The sequence below is a fragment of the Vipera berus genome, assembly GCF_964194415.1.
Source record: "Vipera berus genome assembly, chromosome: 2".
In the NCBI taxonomy this organism is placed as follows: domain Eukaryota; kingdom Metazoa; phylum Chordata; class Lepidosauria; order Squamata; family Viperidae; genus Vipera; species Vipera berus.
In genome coordinates, this window is record NC_138203.1 from 124,356,875 (window position 1) to 124,378,561 (window position 21,687).

At 45.1% G+C, this 21,687-nt stretch overlaps 2 protein-coding genes across 5 annotated transcripts in view; both read right to left on the reverse strand.

Annotated features, from left to right (window-relative positions):
- Positions 1–3,564: 3,564 nt before the first annotated feature.
- Positions 3,565–10,880, reverse strand: PIM2 (Pim-2 proto-oncogene, serine/threonine kinase). The gene is made up of 6 exons (XM_081321691.1): positions 10,590–10,880; positions 7,465–7,571; positions 6,969–7,019; positions 5,628–6,000; positions 4,862–5,038; positions 3,565–4,310 (listed from the first exon to the last, which is right to left on the reverse strand). The coding sequence occupies exons 1-6, from the start codon at positions 10,627–10,629 to the stop codon at positions 4,144–4,146; spliced, it is 915 nt and encodes a 304-aa protein (XP_081177817.1). The 5' UTR covers positions 10,630–10,880; the 3' UTR covers positions 3,565–4,143.
- A 7,166-nt stretch (positions 10,881–18,046) lies between these two features.
- Positions 18,047–21,687, reverse strand: part of OTUD5 (OTU deubiquitinase 5) — a 58,288-nt gene continuing 54,647 nt past the window's right edge. For 2 of the 4 annotated variants that reach the window (XM_081319447.1, XM_081319446.1), the window contains exons 8-9: positions 20,611–20,724; positions 18,047–19,795 (exon numbers count right to left, since the gene is read on the reverse strand). In XM_081319447.1, coding sequence (XP_081175573.1) covers positions 19,674–19,795; positions 20,611–20,724 — 236 coding nt within the window. In that variant the 3' untranslated portion in view covers positions 18,047–19,673. The remainder of the gene's footprint in view (positions 19,796–20,610; positions 20,725–21,687) is intronic. The other 2 variants (XR_014025314.1, XM_081319448.1) reach the window with 2 other exon arrangements.

A 21,687-nucleotide genomic window follows, 5' to 3' on the forward strand; every position in this document is an offset into this window, starting at 1 on the left:
ATTTTGCTACTGGTCATCATCTCAGGTTATAGCCTTTTCCAGAGAGCTAGGTCTTTGCATATTGTGTCCAAAATTTCCACTATTATAAAGGAAGTTCTGACATGATTCAGAGCAAGCAAAGAGCCAATTGGATTCTTAGGATGTTAGAAAAACAGGTCAGCTGATATAAGGATAGGTGTGGTACTTCTGAATGAAATTAATCTGGTCATTGCCTTAGATTACCTTAAATGCAATATCTGATACTTACATCAAGTCAAACATGCATTTGGAGTACAGGCAGTTCACAATCCACAATTACAATTGGGACAATTGTTAAGTGAGTCGCACCTAATTCTATGACATTTTTTGTGATGGTTGTTAAGCGAGTCACTGCAGTTAAATGAATCATATGGCTTGGCTTGTTGGGAGGTGTGCTGAGAAGGTCACAAATGACAATCACATGACCCTAGGACGCTGCAAGTGTTAGAAATATAGGCCACTTGCTGAGCATCCAAATTCTGATCACATGACCATAGGGATAGTGGGATGATTATAAGAGTGAGGACCAGTCATAAGTCACTTTGTCAGTGTCATTGTAACTTCAAACAGTCACTAAACGAATACTTGTAAGTTGAGGACTACCCATAATGATGGAGTGTTGATTTGCCTCTCATTTAGAAGAGTAGTAGTTTGCCAGTAAAACATGTTAACAGGCATGAGGCCTGGTGGCACTTCTAAAGAGAAGCTAGCATTTCAGCTCATGCCGTCTTAAATCACTAGAAAGCAGCATCCAGCTTCAATAGTAAAAATTATTCTATATAATGTCTCGGATTTACTCTTCCTACCAGATGTTGCAACTGGGAAGGGCAAGAGCAAAGCACATCACGGATGCAGGCAGAAGGCATACAGGTGGACAGACCAGCTTTTGTCAGGGTGTGGTGACTTCCTGTGTACTCAGGAGCTAAGTAAACACTAGTGTGACGCTGGGGTGCGTCACTTCTCGATCTTGCTTGGCATTCCCAGACTGGCACCCAGAGGGTGGAATTTACAGGAACTTGTCTTGTTGGTTTCATTAGACTGGCATTCTTCCCAGTAATGGAATGTTCTGCTTTTAATGACGGGTGTGAACCTCAGGTCAAATCCGGGTGAGAGGAAGGCATAATGTTACACTCAGTTCTCTCTTCTAAGGTAAAGGTAAAGGTTCCCCCGCACATGCGTGCTAGTCGTTTCCGACTCCGTTTCAAAGCCGAAGAGCCAGCGCTTGTCCGAGGACATCTCCGTGGTCATGTGGCCGGCATGACTAGACGCCAAAAGCGCACGGAACGCTGTTACCTTCCCACCGTAGTGGTCCCTATTTTTCTACTTGCATTTTGACGTGCTTTCGAACTGCTAGGTTGGCAGAAGCTGGGACGAGTAACAGGCACTCACTCTGTTACGCAACACTCGAGATTCGACCCGCCAAACTGCCGACCTTCTGATCGACAAGCTCAGCATCCTAACTCACTGAGCCACCACATCTCTCTTCTAGGAGTGTCTGAATATACTGTAAATAATGCTATCTATATATAAAGGCTGGTGAATAAAGACAAGTACATGGAATATGCGTGTGGTGCGTTTGTGTACACATTAGATCCATTGTAACATCAGAGGAGATATTAGCACGGATAACTTTTGCCTAATTGGGATACTGCAGCAAGGGCAATCCAGGCATGCAGCTTGCTAGACAGCCCCTCTCCTTGTTTTATTTTCAGTCCCTAGAACCTTCTAAGATATATCACCAAACTATGATGGCAGATTATTAGTGCAAGTTGCTTCTGAAAACAATGGACTGAAAAGATTGACTTGCTTTTTGAAATCTGAATCTCTCTCTCTCTCTCTCTCTCTCTCTCTCTCTCTCTCTCTCCCTCTCCCTCTCTCTCTCCCTGTCTCCCTCTCTCCCTCCCTCAATGACGATTTTTACTTGACCCTGATGTGGCAACTATAGACTTTGTCATCAGCAAGAGGCATTTAGTAGACAAATGTGAATCATTGCAAGTGTCATAACATGTGAACCGCAGGGGACACTGAGTTCCTATGAAACTTGGGAAGAGGCTTTTCAACTGCAGTCTTATTTGTTTCTGTCAAATTAAATACTTTGGAAGCTATGACTGGCACAGCATGCAGCCACGTGGACAGTTCTAGGGTCCTGCAGGATAGCCAGGTAACACCATTGTTGAGTGAGCTGCATTGGTTGTCAATTTGTTTCCAGGTCCAGTTCAAGGTATTGGTGATTATGGAAGCAGGCTACAGCATATGAGGAACTGTCTCAGCCCAATGGGACTGGCCCATCCCACTCAGTCTGGAAGGAAAGGGATGTTGCTAACCCTGCCAGCCGAGGAGTTTTGCCTGGTGTGGTCCAAGAAAAGGAGCCTTTTCTGCCATGGCTCCCACCCTCTGCAATATCATGCCACTCAAGAGGAGATCCACTTCCAACCTGGTGGCCTTGCAAAAGGGCCTGAAAATCTATCTCGGCTGATTGGCTTGGGGCCCTGATGGTGTATCCCACTTTGGAGATGGTTAGTAAGCTAAGATCCCACCTCCACCTCCTCTGATTGAATCCTTCTTACCTAATTTTTTTTTGTTAACTTTTAATGTTCCGTGTTTTAATGTTTTCACCTTCTTGACCTGGTATTGTTATTGAAAAGAGGAATCAAGTCGTAGCTAGTTTCATGCAGCACGCTGTATTAAAACATAAATGGGTCATTTGTGATATAATGTGTGGTGCAAACTCATCGGATGCTGGTGGTTTAGTTAGTACTTTATGTGAACTCAGCTAATTAGGTTTTAGTACAGTAAATGATAGTTAATTGGTGACTTGGCAACTTCCATGACAACTGTCAAAGAGTTACCCTTATTTTATGATGGAGAAATCCAAAAATGAATAATATTAGGTAAATACAATAGATGTTCCCCTAAAACAGGAACAGCAAGCATCCTTTTCACCTTTTTTCATGTTGGTCTCTTTATTCACTTCTTTGGAGGGCTAAGGGTACAAAATCACAGAAAATGACTTTTGCTCATCTTAAAAATTTTGGATCAGACCTTGGTAAGGTGATATATGGGAGGCTATCAGATACTTCCACTGCTTTTTAGCTAGCCTGGGAAGCTGAAAGACATCTTGGAAAAGACAATGCATTTACATAGAAGTCTGCATGGTTAGTTGGTTGGTTATTTAGTTATCAAATGTATATAGTCACCTATTTACCCAAGGAATTCTGGGAAAACCTTCTAACTATGTGTGTCATAGTTAGTCACCAGAGTACAAATTTGCCCCAGTGGAGATTACCTAAGGGATAAAACCAATGTTTGGGGACACTGTTTTTCAGTCTCAGTGATTTTAATATGTGTGGTCTTCAATTCCCAGAATTTCCCAGCTTCAGCCCAAAAGGGCATTTAAAGAAAAAAGACCCCTCCCTTCACTGATATGTGATTCCATCATCCCCCTGCAGGCCCAGGCAAGAGAGTTAGCTTCCAGCCCACTAAGATGGAACAGCTCTTCGCATTTAATGAGAAAATGAGATTGATGAGCTTCTTAGTGACAGCAACAAGGATTCAATTCTGTTTTATTAAATAGAATTCCACTCAGATTTTGACATTAAGAGCCAGATCTTTGCATGATGGCTTCTTTAAATACATTTTTTTTTTTAAAAAAAAAGAACACACATATCCATAAACCAAAGTTACACACCCGTACATGTAAACCAGATACCACCTCCATCCCTTCCAGCTTCTCCTTTGGCCAGAAGCCTTGAAAAGAGTTTGGAAAGGATGGGTAGCAGAAATCCACCCAAGAATTCTCTTCCCCAAAAATGTGCAGGAGTTCTTGTAAATTAATAATACCCAAGTATTTACACATATCGAGATGTCCTCTCCTGGTCAAAGCCAGAACTGAAACATCTTCTGGATAGCTGAGAGGAGATTAAGCTTGGGTCAATGAATTTGCTTCTACCAGCTCAAGCTCCCTCTCATGATTCAGCTTCTTAAAAACAAAAACAAGCCTGTAGAACCAGGTTACACTTTCTCAACCAGTAACTGAATCCGGTTGCTTGAGGTCCGGTGGCTACCACTTGGACCACTACCCCATCTTAGAGGGGAAAGGCACAGCCAGGAAACAGGCTTAGTCCTTCAACCACTGCTGTTGCAGACTGTAGCCCTGGGCAATGGCGAGCCCTGCATTTCTTCAAGGTGAAGATGGGGATCACGTTTTAGCCACGGGTGCAAAAGCACTTGCTCCAATGTGGGTCGTTCGGAAGGTTGTGGAGACAAACACCACTGGACAAGGTCTTTCAGGCCTGGAAAAGAAGAATTGCATTTAGAAAGAGCCCTCCACTTGAAAGATATTCAGTGCTCTGGCCTGGTGAATTACTTCTTGAGAAACTGTGATTCTCTTATTAGAAAGTCCTAAGAGAGTACAGTAGCTAGTTCCTAAGGCTCTGGTAAGAGATAAGAAAGTGGATAGGCAACTGGTAGTGCCCTCATTAGGCCCTCTACTAATGCAATGGTATTCTGCAGTGCACCAGACTGCCTCTTCTAAGTCCAGTCTCAGACTGGTGATGAATTGGGGAGCCCAAAAGGTAGGGCAGTGATATTAGTGTGGTAGCTTTGCATAGAAAATATGGGGAAGTCTGGGATGCCTCATGAATTCTTAGTAAGCTCTGATCAGATTGAGTAAAATCACATCTGAATTTGAAATTAGATGTCTCCCATTGCCCAAGCTGAGAATGGAGGACTGATCCATCCTGGCTACCTAGAAAGATGAGATGGGCAGTGCAGATATTTAACAAACACACCAACACACACACACACACATGCACACAACCAAGAAGCACTAGAGAGGACTCACCAGGAGAGACAGGAGTGCGGAACTGCACTTTGGCAGCCATGATTTCTTCATCTCGTTCAAATGGGATATCCCCACATGCCATGTCATACAGCAGTATTCCCAAGGACCAGATGGTCGCTGGGAGAGCATGGTACTGCTGGAATTCTACCCACTCTGGTGGGCTGTACACACGGGTACCTGAAAGAAGATGAGGGAAGGAAACAGCTTGTGTCAGGCTCCAAAAACCAAGAACGACAAACTGAGAATCTCTAAGCAGTTTCCTTTATTGTTCCTCACTATAGATAGAAATCCTACCAAATTAAAGCAGACTACTTGCACCACAAAACATATATTCTGGGAACTATTAGGGAGCAGCCATCTTTACCTGCTTTCTCCCACACAAACTAACTAAACTGTGATGTTTCTTGCTCCGCTGGATTGCACTCCCTCCCTCCTTCCTGTGGATCCGGACAACATTCCATCACAGCTTGTTACCATCACTGAGTAATGTGCAGTGAATTTAGTTTAGGCATGGATTTAATGTTCTTATGGGTTTTCCCACTTTAGACAGTAATCTGGAATACTTCCTCTCCTACAAATTGGATCAGGCTGTCCAGGTTAGCCAGTCACTGTGAGGGTATTCTGGACACCTGCCCTAAAGCCATACACTAAGATTATCATTGTATGAAATCATATAGGGCAGCCATTGGGCTTGCAGGTTAAAGAAGGTTATGATCCTGTTCAATTGAGGACTAGCAGAGTGGAGAAATGCTGGCTGGAGACTCACCATCAAAATCTGTGTAGACTGAATCCCTCAGCAAGGCTCCAGACCCAAAGTCAATGAGCTTGAGGTTGCCAGAGCGCACGTCCACCAGGATGTTCTCATCTTTGATGTCCCGATGGACCACCCCTTCGGCATGGCAGTGGCATACTGCTTCCACCACTTGCTGGAAAAAGTGTCGGCAAAGCTTCTCTGAGAGCGGTCCTTGCTCTGTGACGTAATCAAAGAGGTCTTGGCAATGCTCAGGCCGCTCCAGTACCAGGAAGCAGCCTTCGGGAGTTTCGTACCAGTCCAAGAGGCGAATCACACCACGGTGCCCAGATCCCGACCCAACAAGTTTCATCAGCATCACCTCCAGAGGAGCCAGAGACCCATTGGGCTGAAATGGGAAAGAGAGAAGGATTTAAATCAAGGGGCGAGGAACAGGAATACTAAAGGCAGCAGCCCTCCTAAGCTAACATCCACTAAAAGTATTGGAGCTGCAATTCACAGAATTCCTAGCTCTTTTTTTGGTTAATCAGAATTCTAGGAATTGCAAATGCAAGACTCTTGAAGGCACCCTATTGGAGTAAGTTGAAATAAAATGTTAAAAAAAAATTGCTCAGAGCTTCTTCTACTCCATGATCCTTGTCTAGAACCAGGTTTTATTTCTAGGTAATAGTCCCAAACTGCTAAAATCATAGTGTCTTATGAAGCAAACATGGGACATGACTGGACCGCAAAGCAGGAATGGTGGGTTTTATAAACCAGTATCATCTCGAGGACGACCATTTGTTCAAATCTGCTGCAAATTATCCAAGTCTATGTAACATACCCAAAATCTAGGTTGCAGATCTCTGGTTCACTTCTCACAGGACTATAATTTCTAGCCTTTCCAAAGGAAAAGGCAGAGCAGGATCCAGAATTGTAAAAGGCCTCCAACACCCCCAGGTTCTCACAGTGAGAAAGTCAACTCAATGATGCTGCTTAGGGATATGTAGTGCATCCTCCTTCCCCGTTTATGCTCAAGGTCACTTCAGAAAAGTTCGACCCAATGAAGTGCTAGTTTTACAATTTTGTATAAAGCCAGTAAAATTTGCTTGCTTTTCTAAGCCTTCCACTCATCGTGTGTTATAATAATCATGAAGTGTGTGACAAGGTAAAAGGGAGGATGCAGTCTACCTATCCTGGAGCTATACACAAAGCAGCACAGGCAGATAGGAGGACATTTTTAGCTTGGCCCCAACTTGTGGCCTCCATTCTGTCACTTGTCCTTTTTTTCTAGCCTCTGGTCAGCTATAAGCTTTTCCTACTTCAAATTCCACTAAGATTAGAACCGGTGTATTCCCTGATATTCTGCACACTCACCAACTCAGCCCGCTCTGTAATCTTGCTCTTGGCAATGTGTTTGATTGCGACCTGTTGAAGAAAAAAAACACAGAGATGTGAGCTCCATCGCTCTCCTTCTTTCTCACCTGTACAGGTGAAGCAGAATTAGATTTCCTTGACTCCTCCCCAAGCTAGAGCTTTCTATTCTGACTATCAACTTCCTGATTCCCAGGTACGTAAGGTGCTCATGGAAATAATGGTGATTATTGCCAAAGTCAATCCAAAGCTCTCTCAAAGTCCAATCACTATAAGCCAGGGGTGTCAAACTTGCAACATGACGTGATGTAACTTTTTTCCCATTGCCGGCAATGGGGTGGGCGCAGTTTCGCCATAAAGCATCTGGCCCACAGGCCGGCAGTTTGACACCCCTGCTATAAGCCATCATAACATCCCTAAACAAATTCCCCAGTTCATTGCAATGTATACAAAGCAGAGCCACACTTGCTTCTATATATAGCATGGACAGCCATCTCACCTGCAGTCCATCAGCAACTCGGTACCCAGCATACACTGTTCCAAAGCCACCTTTGCCAAGCAAATTGCCTCGTTTGTACAGCACTTCAAAGGATTCCTTGTCCTTGCCTAGAAAAATGCAAGAGAGAAATTATACATTTGTTTTAAATAAATAAAAATAAAGAAAACTCTTTACGCTATTGGCGGGGTTTCCATGGGGGAAGGGGCAGGGATCTTCACAAGGCAGGGCTGCCACTCAATCTTTCGAGACAGCAGCAACTTAGTATTCACCCCACTTAGGGCAGCATTCCAACAGCAGCTCCCAGCACCCAGAAGCACTGCTTTTTGCACCTGGAACTACACCAATCTCATCCAGCTTGCTGATGGGGGAAACTGCAGCAGCTGAGCTCTGAAGACATTCTGTTCACTTCTGGGGTGTTGAAATAGGCTTTCCAATCTGTTTTCTCAGGTTATTTTTATTGTTACTCTTGGATCTCTTCAATGTGGGGAAGTGAGGTGGTGGCAAAATTTCAGGTGACTCACAGATATGGCATCTGATCTCATCCCTTCCTTCCAGGAAACAACTCTGCACAGTTGACACAGAGCAGGGCAGTCTGGTGAAATAGCTCTCTGAGCTCAACTTTAGTACGAACAATATGGGTGGAGAGAGGAACTCCCGAGTCAGGATATCATGGGTCCGATTATTACTATTTATATATCTCCTGCAATGAATGGAAGTTCCCTCTTTTATGTCAGTGGTAATCCTCTGTCTGTAACAGCTGTGTAACAGGAACAAGTCTGCAAATGACGCTTTCTCTAATAAGGCAATACAGAGAAGGAAGAAAATTGCACCTGTTGTAGGTACTTTGCTTATATCCTGCCTTGGGCACAAAGCCAGCTGGGTGATATTGGGCCAGTCACACACACACACACACACACACTCTCTCTCTCTTCCATACAGTTTCCAGAAGTCAGCGATGACTCAAAGGCAGAGAGAGAGAGAGAGAGAGAGAGAGAGAGAGAGAGAGAGAGAGAGAGAGAGAGAGAGAGAGAGATGCTTATGTTTATGATCCAAATCCCACAAGTAGACTTTTTGATCAAATAGCCCTTACTGTGGGCTGATACACACACACACACACACACATTTAAATCCACATATACAATCCAGGCTGCCATTTTTTCTTATCAGTAGACCTCTATTCTTCCTGGTGTTGTACAAAAGACACAAGGGTCAATTGGCAACCTTCACTAACAACAACACTTCTGCTATTTATATATCCTAAACCGCAGATCTTCTTGTAAATGAGTTACTTCTGTTTAAACCACCAGCCCTTTGTGAGGCAGCTTGACAGTTAATTGCCCACATTTAGTTGATGGTTCACTAAGGATGATGACTAGCAAGGGGCTGGGAAGTTGTCTTGAATGAGAGCCTCGGGAGGAGGCAAGATTCCTGAATGGAGGGAAGGAGGGAACACTGTGAGAGAACAGTGCCAGAGAAACAGCAGTTAGTGTGGAAGAAATAGAGAAACAAATTACTAGCTGGAATTAAGTAAGCCTGTGGTTGGAATCTGAAAATCTGCCTTGAAGGAGTCCGGGTCTTGCCCCCTTCTGTAGCCAATCTTGAGAAGCAAAGCAGGGATTAGCAAAAGATCCACCTGCCAAATCTTGGCTTTCTATTTGGAAAGGGAAACTAAACTCAGCATCTTAGGACGGTACGCCTCGCTCTCGGAGGGATGGGGACGGACTTGCACGCGCGCCCTTTCGACAGCAGAGGGCAGCCCTGAGCCGCGGCAGCCCGCTTCGCGCGACCAATCCCCAACGGTTGGGCAGAGCGAAGGTTTCGCTCTCCTCTCTGCGTCCTTTCGCCCTCCCGACCGTTTTTCTCTGGGTGTCCAACCACGGATCCCTTAATATTAGATCATTACACCCACCGTACTAGCGGCGATAGAGAAACAGAGAGTGCCCCCTTGTGCGTGTGAGTTATTGAAGATTGTGCGAAGGTGCAGCTCCTCCTCGAGTCCCAGTATAACCTGTCCTAGGAAGGGAAAACCAACCCTTTACCGTTCACGGAGCCCTGTTGCCTAGTCCTTCACCTTGGTTAGACAATAACTCGCAAGTTAAGTAAGCGCTGGTTGGTTTTGCAGCCGGTCCCAGCGTGCTGCTGAGGTTTGGGCACCTTAAGAGGGTTTTGTGACTGGCTTGTGACTATTTCTCTCCATCCTAGTCTCCAAACATTTCCTTTTTTAAAAGCACGATCAGGTGTTGTCCCAGCAAAGAAAGAAAAGCGAGGAGCCTTTTTATTAGACAACCGTGATTCTTAAAAAAAAAAAAGCTTTGCACGGGTCCCTTACAAGGTGGCATACAAGAATACAGTAGTTCGGTATACAGGTGCTACGTATGTCGAGAGCGATCTCCCTTGGGGCGGGCTCATTTAAAAGCGAGCCGAATGTTGCTTGCTTTTGTGATTCAGAAGCCAAGATATTTCTCTTGCACATTTAGAGTAACCTCTGAAATACTTGAGTAGGATAGTCTGCGGGCCTGAGCTTTATTGGGCAACCCTCCCAGCTGCAGTTTGCCAAGGGGGCTCCGAGGTAGCAATTAATCGGAAAACCATCCCGCTTTTCACCACTGCTTCTGAAGTTCTTTTATGTAATCGTGGAAAAGAATCCGCTAAGGAGAGGGGGGGGGGGGAAAGGGTGTGATGCCTTCGGATTAACGGCACCATCTGGGTTCATACAACACGCGGACCTACGTAAGTTAGAAAACATTCTAGGCCCGGGGGTGCCTTCATTGCATTGCACTGCTTTGGTGCACCGTGCAAATCCGGCCAGTTTGGACAAGTTTTGGTTCATCGTCTTGCTAGATTGAGGGCAATAGAAGAAGGGGACGACAGAGAATGAGGTGGCTGGATGGAGTCACTGAAGCAGTAGGCGTGAGCTTAAATGGACTCCAGAAGATGGTAGAGGACAGGAAGGCCTGGAGGAACATTGTCCATAGGGTCGCGATGGGTCGGACACGACTTCGCAACTAACAACAACAACATGCTAGAGAGCCCAGAAAACGGACCAATTCCGTCGTCGGGTCGAAAGGGTTGCGAGAACGCATTAGAAAGCAAAAGCAAAAGGGGTCGGGAGATTTCCAGCTCACCTGCCGGACTCCAGGCGACTTCACTGCCTTGTGGGATCATCGTCGCCGACGCTGCCAGCTAAGTCCCCTATTCCGATCAGGAGCAAGGAGAGCGCGGAGCAAAGAGAGAGCAGACCTAGGCTGTCTAAGCCCAGCTTACCGAGCTCCCTTACCCGGCATAGTTACGTTAATAAAACAAAATTGAATAAATCCTCCGCCCAGCAAGTCCGGCGTTTGGTGTCTTGTCAAAACGCGGCTCTCGCTCAGCGTCTCGGAGCGCCGCTTCCCCGGGCAAACTCGAGAACCGCTCCTTTCCCTACCGCGCTCTGGCCTATCAGGGACTCGAGCGTATTTGCATCGCTCCGCCCACCTAGCTCTATATGCAAACGAGGAGGGAGGAGGAAGTGGAGCGCGGGGAAGTCCCCGCCCCGCGTCCTGGAAAAGATCTTGCGCAATGGCTCGAAAAATAACAATAAAAATAAACGTAAACCGGTTACGTTGTGGAAACCGAGCTGCGCCTGTCTTCCGGGCTGTTTCTAGGGAACAGTCCGCACCCTTACGCCAAAGTCAGCAGGTTCCTCGGAATTTCGGTTATTCGGTCAAAAGACTTCCCTTTTCCGTGGTACCGTAGTCAGTGAAAAGCGTCGCTGATTATAATTCTGAATCCAGAATCAGGAGTAGGTCTGTTATTACTCTCAGTAACATCCGAAGAGTAAAAGAACTGAAGTGGAATTTGGGCTGGTCACACAGCAAAAAGAACTGATGGCAGACCAAGGAAGAAATCATAGAATGGATTCCACTTGATAAAAAGCGGCCACGAAAGAGACCTAAACCAAGATGGCATGATGACATCGCCAAGTATTGCAGGCTTAAAAGTTCAGGACCACATGGGTTGGAAACATGTGGAAGAGGCTGGAGGCTAAAACATATAGGGAACGGTTGCTGGAATTGGGTATGTGTAGTTTAACGAAGAGAAGGGTGAGGGGTGACATGATAGCAGTGACCCAATATCTCAGGGGCTGCCACAAAGAAGAGGGAGCCAGGCTGTTCTCCAAAGCACCTGAAAGCAGGACAAGAAGCAACGGATGGAAACTAGTCAAGGAGAGAAGCAACCTAGAACTAAGGAGAAACTTCCTGACAGTTAGAACAATTAACCAGTGGAACAACCTGCCTCCAGAGGTGGTTTGAAAGGTGTCTAAGGGTTGATATGGGATTTATGTAAAGTAATTTAGGAAGCAAAGAATCCCAGTATTAAAAATCCAACCTCACCCTATTTGCTAATCCAGTCACCAAAGGATAATAACTTTTATATAAAGGTTGATAGGCTGGGATTGGTGGGTGGAGGGTCAGCAGGTACCATCTGCTGGGATCCTGTTGAGGTTCTAAAAACTTGACCTGACCAGAACATACAAAATGGCTGCTTCCTAAGTGAAATAATATGATACACAGTCAGTCTATAAGGGAGAAGGATATTCTCTAAAGAGGGAGAGAGTGGAAGAGAGAGAGAATGTGTAATACTGTACAATGTACTGTAATATATACACTGGAGGTATTTTAACCTGCTAGGGCAGGGGTCCCCAACCCCTGGGCTGCACCCCAATGGACTTTTGCATGCAAGCGCAAGCACCCTCCATGTGTGAACTCCATTTGCACTAGTGGAGGCTGCATACATGTGCTGCTTGTACAAATGGAGCTGTGCATGCATGTGTGAATCTGCCCCCCCCCCCATGTCCACCACCCCCTTGCTGGGCTGGACCACCAAGCTAGAAAGTTTGGGGACTGCTGCGCTAGGGTGAAAATGATCTAACCAGATCATTAACAGAAGTGAGAAGCCAACATATAAGATGGAGACCAGCTTGGGAGGAGACCTGGTGCATCTAGACCAGGGGTGTCAAACTGCTGGCCCATGGGCCGGATGCCATTGCCAGCAATGGAAAAAAAGTCATGATACATCACGACACATCGCATGATGTTGTACGTTTGACACCCCTCTTCTAGACCAAAAAGGATGTATTTGTGTTTTGTCAGTACTTCTAATCTCCTAGCAAGATTTTTCATTCGAAGCAACTTCTCACTTAAAAGATATATTGCTCTCTTCAGGTAGTCCTTGACTTACAACCATAACTGAACCCAAAATTTCTGTTGTTAAGCAAAACAGTTAAGTGAATTTTGCCCCACTTTACGAGCTTTCTTCCCATGATGTGAATCACTGCAGTTTTTAGCATGGTTGTTAAGTGAATTTGGGTTCCCCATTGACTTTGCATGTCAGGTCACAAAAGGCAATCACATGATCTCAGGATACTGCAACCTTCATAAATACGGTATGAACCAGTTGCCAAGCATCCAAATTTTGATCACATGATCACAGGGATGCTGCAACAGCTGTGTAAAAAACAGTCTTAAGTCACTTTTTCCAGTGGTGTTGTAACTTTGAACTGTCACAAAATGAACTGTTGCAAGTTGAGGACGACTTGTACTTACCAATATGACCATACTTAAGAAGTCACAATTTGGCTGGATTCAGACATGTTCAGTCTTAACTACATCACACGGTTTGTGAATCTAGCCATATAACCTGATATAACACAACTTAAATTTATATGCTACCCAACTACAAGAAATTCTGGGTGATTTATATCCTCTTGTTCTTCACTCTTTATCTCCACAGCTAATCTCTGTAACTCACGCAGATACAAATTTCAGGGGGTTTTTTAAATTTGAAGTTGGAATTAATTTGATGCTGAGGTCTTGTATTTTGAGGTGGTGTTTTGAGTTGTATGCCAAAATTCTTTACCTGTGCCCTCAAGCACCATTTGCCAAACATCTCCAACTGTAAGATGTGTGGACATCAACTTCCAGAATTTCCCAGGCAGCATCTCGTCACTGTGACAGCTTTAGACGAATCTTAACCTTTGTTCGTGCAAACAATATCACAACTTTGATCCTATGTCTATCACCACCATCGGCAGCATCTCTCAAACGCTGTTAAGGTTGAGGAACAAAAGCCTACTTGGGAAGCTTCAGTGATTTAAAAAGAAATTTAAACCAGACTGGCCCCATAGATTAATGCTTCAGACAAACCTGGGACAGAAAGGGGGCGAAAATCTCAAGTCACGAAAGGGTTAAGCTCCAGGGGGAGGGGGGGGAAAGAGTTCAGCCTCTAGCATCTCGGGAGTTGCATCCTTGTTCTTTCTTTTTACCTTAGCTGCGAGAGCAGGAGGGAAACCAATTCCTCATACCTGTCGAAAATTCCTCGCTTGACATTTTCTGGGCAAGTCCCACAGCTGTGGGTCTGAAGAGCAAGTTACTCAATCCTGCCTGTCTTTTTCCTGGGGTGGATGGAAGGCATGAGGAAAAGGCTTGGGAAGGACCCATGGCTTCTCTGTGTGGGTCCTGCTGCAAAGCAAGCCCAACAGGATTCCTGGCATTGGAGTCATTGGCTTGCACCTGTGGGTAGCCAAGCCTGAAGAACAAGGTCCCAGCTCAGCATTAGCTTCTGACTGAGGCAGGAGGCCTTCTTGAGAGGCGCATGTGGAAACCCTGCTGTGTCTGCTCTGGCCTCAACTTTCCTTTCCCCCATCTTCCACTAATTGGGTACCGATTCACAAGTACTCCTTGAACCGACTTTGCTCTTACTCATGAGTGAGGGGTAACACGCTGTGCTCAATCCAGGCCTATCCACAGCAGGAGAACAGCAGTGTCCTTCCGTGACAAGAGGAGGAGGAGGAGGAGGAGGAGGACAGCAGCACCTCTTAAGAGTCAACTAATTGATGGTTACTACCTGGGTCACACTTGGTGCTAATTAATCTTGTGAGTTGCTGATTTTGGTTTAACATGCGGACTCAGATGCAATAAAGGGAGGATTCTGTGGCTCCCATGTCTGCATCAAGCCCTTCTTTGAAATGCCAAGAAGGGTGGAGGGTAGCACAGAACACCCTAATCTTAGGGCACAGATAACCCCCTTCCAAAGCTTCTGAGTAGGGCCCACAAAGCGTCATTAGAAAAAGGCTATGTAGAGGGGGAAGATACCACTTAGATCTAATTTATAGCATCATTTAAAGGGAAAGATTTAGCTCAGGGCCGCCTACATCCGCTTATTTGTTCTAGTCCTGCCTACTCTTTTTTCTGAGCTGTAGGCAGAGAAATGTCGTTTTTCCCAAGTGTTGGACTGTGTCCTCCAGATTATTTGACATCACTGTGATGGTTGGGAATTATGAGAATTGGCCACGCTGATGAAGGGCATACAGTGGACCGATGGAAAGATCAGGTTCTTAAAAGCTCACTTCTTAAAACCTAGAATTGGTCTAATAAGGGTATTGTCCCAATATCTTTTTTGCTGTCTTTTGCGTTCAATAGTTATAAACTTCTTATCAAAGCAGTATTGATGCCAGGTCAGTTAAATAAACTTTAATCTATAGTTGGAAATTCTGCTCCTGTATTCACCAGCCTCCAAATAGGTTTTGTTGGGGAAGTATTCTCAGATTGGCAGTCATAATCTATCATGGGAGGGGTGGGGTTGCAAAAACACCTCGATCCATTAATGGCATTCATGTATTTTGGGTTATTCACACAACCTACTGAACCTTAATCACATGGACTGGGTTCACATAATACATTATGCTAAAATGTGGTTGGCAAGGTTCTGATTCAGTGAACTGCACAAACATAGCCAGCATTTACATTTGACAAGACGTGTACTGCTGTCACATTAGTAGCAGCACTGTATTTCCTTCCTAGAAACTGCCTAAGACAGTGATTCCCAAACTTTTTCCTTCATCACCTGAAACCATTTATCAGAAAGTCTTTAAGGACCAATCACAAGTCCCTTCCTTCAGCACCATTGTTAACGTCAGTAGTTCCAATAAATGGTTGTAACTTGAAGACTTACCTTTGTTACCAAAACGCATCTTTGAGTGATCTTTATGTCATTTCAACAAATTACCGTTGATAAATTCATTGGTTTTTTGTCTTAAAAGGAATACTTCGGGAGATTTTCAAATATATTTTAGTAGGCATGGCAATCTTTAAATAAATTTAAATATCCTTGTTATAATGGGTTTGTTGTCACCAAAGAAAAACCACTTTTACTCAATACTGTGTGATTTGCCCAGATTTGGAAACCACTGGACTTTCCTCTCCCCCCCCTCACCCTCCGTCCTTAGACATGAATAGCATGTGGCTACCATCCTCACCCCATTTTGCTTATTTCTGAACTACTCCAGTGTTGGAAGCAGCTGCATCTTCTTCTAATATCTCCTGAGATGTCAAAATGAGTGTCAGAGATCATACATTACAGGATCTCCCCCCCAAAAAAAAGTACCTCTGCTTAGCCAAGTTGCAGTGCAAACTCTTCCCACAGGGTAGCCAGTACCAGACTCAGAAAAGTGAGGTAGGATAATGTACTAGCAACGTCTACATTACTGAAATATATAGAGCTCCTGGGGACCTTGTATTTTAAAGCAGAGCAAAGCACAGATGTGTGTGTGTGTGGGGGGGGGGAACAGGATAAACTAACTTATCAAGTATTTTAAATCTAAAATCGTGCCATCTTATCTACAAGATGCAGCTGGAACTGTATCACCCGGGTATTATTTTTATTGCTCTATTTACCAAGCTTCATGCAAATAACGTAAGAAGTAACGAGGAGTCAGATAAATGATTCCTGCCCACTTCCTCTTAATGTTGGCTTTCTGCTTGTAGTTATTTACAGGGAAGCATTTCCCTCCCTCAACACAGCAGCCAAGGCACATTGAGAAGGCTTTTTGTTCTGTCAACTTGGCATTCCTGGGTTCCTGTCTGGTGCAAGTATGGACCAGTCCAACATACCTCCTTAGCATGTTAACCCTCCATCTGACTGCATATGGTATCTTTCAAAAATATTTACAACTCCTATCATCCCTCCCACCACTATAATCGCATTTATATTTGGAAGCCAAAATACTTCAAAACCACTTTTCATTGACCAAAATTGCCTGACTCCTTGGAAAGCAACAGGGTTTATCTTGAACCATCTGCCCTGACCCAACAGAGCTCCTTCATTCTTAGTTTCTGCAGCCCCAGTACTACTTCCAAACATTTCCTCTTTTTGGCCACAGCTTGGACTTCATGCTTGTCGCTTCAAACCTACCATTTTGTCAGCACAGGGTCTCTCTTAAAACATTTTCTGGAAAAGTGGATTGTGACTACCAGACCAGGTTTCTCCAACTCTGGACAGCTTAGCACTTGCACGGATGCAGTACCCTAAAATCTATCAGCACAAGCTAGTTTGCAAGCAGAGTGAAAAGGGATTGGTATTGGCAGACAGGAGATTGACTGCTACTTTATCAGCTATTGCTCCAGTTCAATACAGAAACGGAAAAGGAATGCCAATCCCTGGCTGCCACATGCCAATTAAAAACCTGTTCTCCCTCAGAGGTGATAGCACAGCAGGTCATCGTAACCTTCAGGGTCACACCAAGAAACAAGTAGCAGCCTGTTAGGTGACAAAGAGGGCAGGCAAGGAATGAGGCCCAGATGCAAAAAACCAAAACAAACCAAAAATCAAAAACAGATCAACAGGAGAGAATTGTCTTTTTCTCCCCAGTAGAGACTGAAGTCCTGCATGCAAAAATGGCTTTTGGCATCCACCTCTATCATGCTGCTTAGGATCTCCATTTGTTGCTTTTCAAGGAGGTAGTCCTTATGGCACCGAGGAGAGACTTCTATCATTTTCTAATATCCCAGCTCCTTTTTGCAAACAAACTTTCTGCCCTTATGCAAAGGAACGACGACTAATTGTACTGAGCATGGATATCCTTCATTTAAGGCAGGGGGTCTTCAAATGTGGCCCTTTTATGACTTGTGGACTTCAACTCCCAGAATTCCTCAGCCAGGCATGCTGGTTGAAGAATTCTGGGAGTTGGAAGTCCACAAGTCATGAAAGGGCCAAGTTTGAAGACCATGATTTAAGGCATCTCAAACCTATTTGATTGGTTCTACCAGATCAAAGTACCTTCATTACTGAATGAGCAGCCCTTGGGTGGAGCACATGGCCCTGCCGGAGAGACAGCCATGTGGCATTTTCATTTTCAGCAGGTAAACAATGGCCTCCCATTTCCTGCTTGGGAGACTTAAGGAACTGTCCATTGAAGATCCCTAGAAAAACTCATCGTCCCCAGGTGCTTTTTCAACCAGACTCATCAGCCAACCATAAACCCTCATTGGCAAGAGAAGAGTTTTCTGGAAAGCGGAGAACTCAACTGAATGCTTGAGAAACAGCAGCGTACGTATTTGGTTCTTGTAGACTGTAAGAGCACCCACCTCATCTTTTCCAAATTCAGTTCCTCCCTCCCCCTTACCCAATGCAGAGAGGTTCATCACTCACTGCACAAACAAAACAAAAAAAAATGAAGGAGAAAAAAATAAAAGAGAGAGAGAGAGAGAGAGAGAGAGAGAGAGAGAGAGAGAGAGAGAGAGAGAGAGAGAGCGAGCGCAGGAGGTCAACTCTGCCTATATTTTTATTTCAGGCACCAAATACCACTTTTAGACCAGCCATCCGTGGAGTCTCCAGGATCCATCTTCTAAAGCAGCAGACGACTCCCCTCCCCACTTTTCAAAGATGTCTCTTTGAAGCGTCAGAGAGCAACAAATGGGGATGGCAGGAATGTCAGCATATCTCCTGTCCCTCCAGGAATTTGGGACTCAGCATGAAGACGCAAGAGGAGCTGAGCACATGGCCTCTTTACATCTGAGTGTAAAGAAACACTTGTTCAGACCAAGGCTTGGACAGTAAAATGGCCACAATAGGTAGATTATAACTACATATGTAGCGAGGAAGACACCACGCCTGGAAAAAGGTAAGATTACCAGAAATACTTCCTTCCTTGGCTTTTTGTTTTGTTTTAAACTTTCAAGCCAGTCCATCAACAGTCCACGACCCAGGAGAGGCTCCCCGGTTTGAACCAGCCCTTAGAATGGGAGTTCAAGTCTTATTTTTGCCCCTGGAGAGCTTGGCACCCCTCCAAGTTAGCTGCAGCCTCCATCGCTTTATTTTCTGTCCAGAGTCCATTGGGTTCCCAGTCTCTTTTCCTCTCGGCGTTACCCTAAGGCCAGACCTGCTGGGGGGGGGGGAAAGTCCTGACACTGACCGGTGAGCGGTGCCCCCTCTCCCTCTGCTGCTAGGCACAGGGAGAATCGAAAAGGCAGCAGCAGGAGGGATCAAGGCCAACGAAGCACAGCCATGAGAGCAGCTAGACCAGATAGCTGGACCAACCCATTGGCAACGGTGGAAGAATGATGCCTGCTGGGTGGTCAGGAGCCACACGTGAACAAAGAGGTGGGTGGGAAGAGACAGAGAGGCTATTGCACCCAGTGAAAAAGGGACAGCATCTTAGAGACAAGGGTGGGGTGGGGTGGGGGAAGGAGAGACTTTTCTTTGGAGGAAGGGAGAATGATTTCAATGGCTGCAGGCTGAGGACCCGCTTGGCTGAAATCTTTTCCCTTAGGGCAGGGAATGTGGCTGAAAGAGACAAAAAAAACAAACAAAGTGGTGTCCTATCAACTCCTCTGCTCCTCGTCTCCAAATTACATGATTTCCCCTCCAGCCTCCAGGGTGAGGGAAACCCAGCAGGCCCTACAGTGGCATTTTCCTTCTACTGAGGCAGCTACGCCGCTCTCTCTCTCTACACCCCGAAAGCCAACAACGTCTGTTTCCCCACCCCATCCCACCCCACCCCATCCCCCGCAGGCAAAGTCAACCCCTCCGATCCAAAGGGAGAGGGGAGAGGGCTCTCTTGAGGACCAGTTCCAATTACTTCTTTTAATAATGAAAAAAACGGCAGATGAAGGGGAAGCCCAGCATGCCCCAGTTTGTGAGTGTTTCAGCTCCTTGGGGAAGAGATCCTGTCCCTCTTTTGCACCTGTCTTGTTTCTCGGCGCACCCGAGGGGGGGGGGGAGAGAGAGAGTCTTCTGCGGAGAGCCAAAAGTGGGGAGCAAAGGGGCAGCTGAAGAGGAGCGTTGATCAGCAGCAGTGGAGGAGGGGAGGGGTTCCAAGTGTTATCATCCTTCCTGCCAAAACATGCACACCAAAAGGGGTGTCAGGCGAGCGCAAGAGCCGGAACCAGGTATCAACTCTTGTCGGAACCACTGTCTCTGTGCAGGGCACCTTTCTTCATGCTTTCCAAGTACTCCTGTTGCGAAACGGCCAGCACCGAAGCCAGGATCTCGTCGTCATCCCAGTCACTCAGACCTGGCCAAAGAAAGGCAGAGGGGCAAAGCGGTCAAGGAGGGGAGAGCAGAGAGAGGGCATCCGTGGCTATTCAATAAGCTTGGCTCTGCCTCCACCAGCGGCAGTCGATGCTCAAGGATGGGAACTAGACTTCTTCTAACCCTGTTTTGTACTGCCACATCCCCTCTTGTCTTGACTCCTCCTGGCCACCGTCCTCTTTCACGCAGAGGAGTCCATCTAGTTTCCCCTAGAAATTCCATTTCCGCCAGCCCGTGTAATGCTCTGGGCAGGCCTTTCACATTAACCGTTTGCAGCTTTCCCAGATTCATTTCTATATAGAGAGAGCTCACAACCCCTCTACTCCTGAATTTAGGCAAGATTCACACACCTTCCTATTCTTTTAATCGGGTAAATTCTAAAACAAGTGTGATGCGCTAATGGTAATTACAATGCACTTATTTTGACTATATTCTTTCTTTTCCTATGCCAAAAACAAAAGAAAAGAAAAGAAAAACAAACAAATGGTCACCATCATGCTGTGGATAAATAAATATTAAGATTTGGTTGCCCTGGAAACCTGCATGGCTGCAGCTACTAGACAACAACGTCATCTAGTGTCAAAGCCAGCTATTTTGTATAAAACCTGTAGAGGGGCAGTTTAAAACTTTACCTCCAGTCCACAAGATTAAGGATTTCACATTTCAACATGTGAAATTCTGTACAGTGAAACTGAAGAGACGGATTATAACGTTGGTGGCTTTTTAAAGGTATGAAAGCTGAAAACTGGGTAATCCCAGATTCCAGTCATGCCTGCAGGGCAAAATGAGGGCACCTACCAAATGCTGTGGGTGACATCTGTTGCATTATTGCCCGGCACTCCAGGGCTGGATACAACGACACTAAGGGAGGGGTTACCCGCCCGCCGCCTGCAGACAGCTGGCTGCTCGTACCTGTGAGTGATGGAAACTGCAAATGAAAACTTTGCATTGCAAGGTTCAGAACTGAGTGACTTATTGCAGGTGATTATCTGAAGACTTGGAAGTTTATATAAGTACAACTTTCTTTAAAGGAATGCCAACAATTGTTTTCTGCTGAGAAATAACACCTGCAAGATCTACATTTCTTGTAAATGCTTTGCAAGGCAGAAATTAGCACAGATAAAAGGACTATTGAGACAAGACAAGATTCCAGAGAATTTCAACTTTTTTTTTTTTAAAAAAAAGTAGCTACCAATCCTAATGCCATGCAACGAGGTTAAAAAAAATGGTATGGATTCTGACATGGCACATAACAAATGATCCAAGTTCATCATCCATTTACTGTTCTCTCTGCAATAGAATCATTCACGGTGCCATTTCAACTGTGGGTAGAAAGATTGCAATGACTGATTTTGCCAGCCCTAGGCCAGGAAACAAAGATGAAATTATGACTAGGATTTTCCCTTCCCAACAATGGTGCCTCAACAGAACATGGCTACGAAGGTCTGCGGGGGGGGGGGGGGGGGAAGGAAGGAAACTACTTTCTAACAACTAGATGTTAAGCTATTATTGTCTCTGGGTTGTTTTGCTCTTCTGAATTGCCTTCTATTAAGGATCGTAGTTTCTAACTCCGCAAAGCTAAATCTTATGTTAAAATTATATGTACGTAAGAATTAGATATTTTGCCCAAAAAAGGCATTATCGCCAACTTTTGTTTGTTGTAGACTTTAACCCACTATTATATTTTCATTAATACATGGTACAGTTTCTCAGAGAGATTAACTAAAAAATACCTGGCCATTTTCTGAATGTATGCAAAACTAGTTCTCTTATCTTCACCCCTGCTCTAATTGGGTTACCATCTGTATGTTTTTCTCCAAACTGCATTGTCAGAATTGAAAACGGGCGGGAAAGGATGCAGCTATGAAGGAAGAA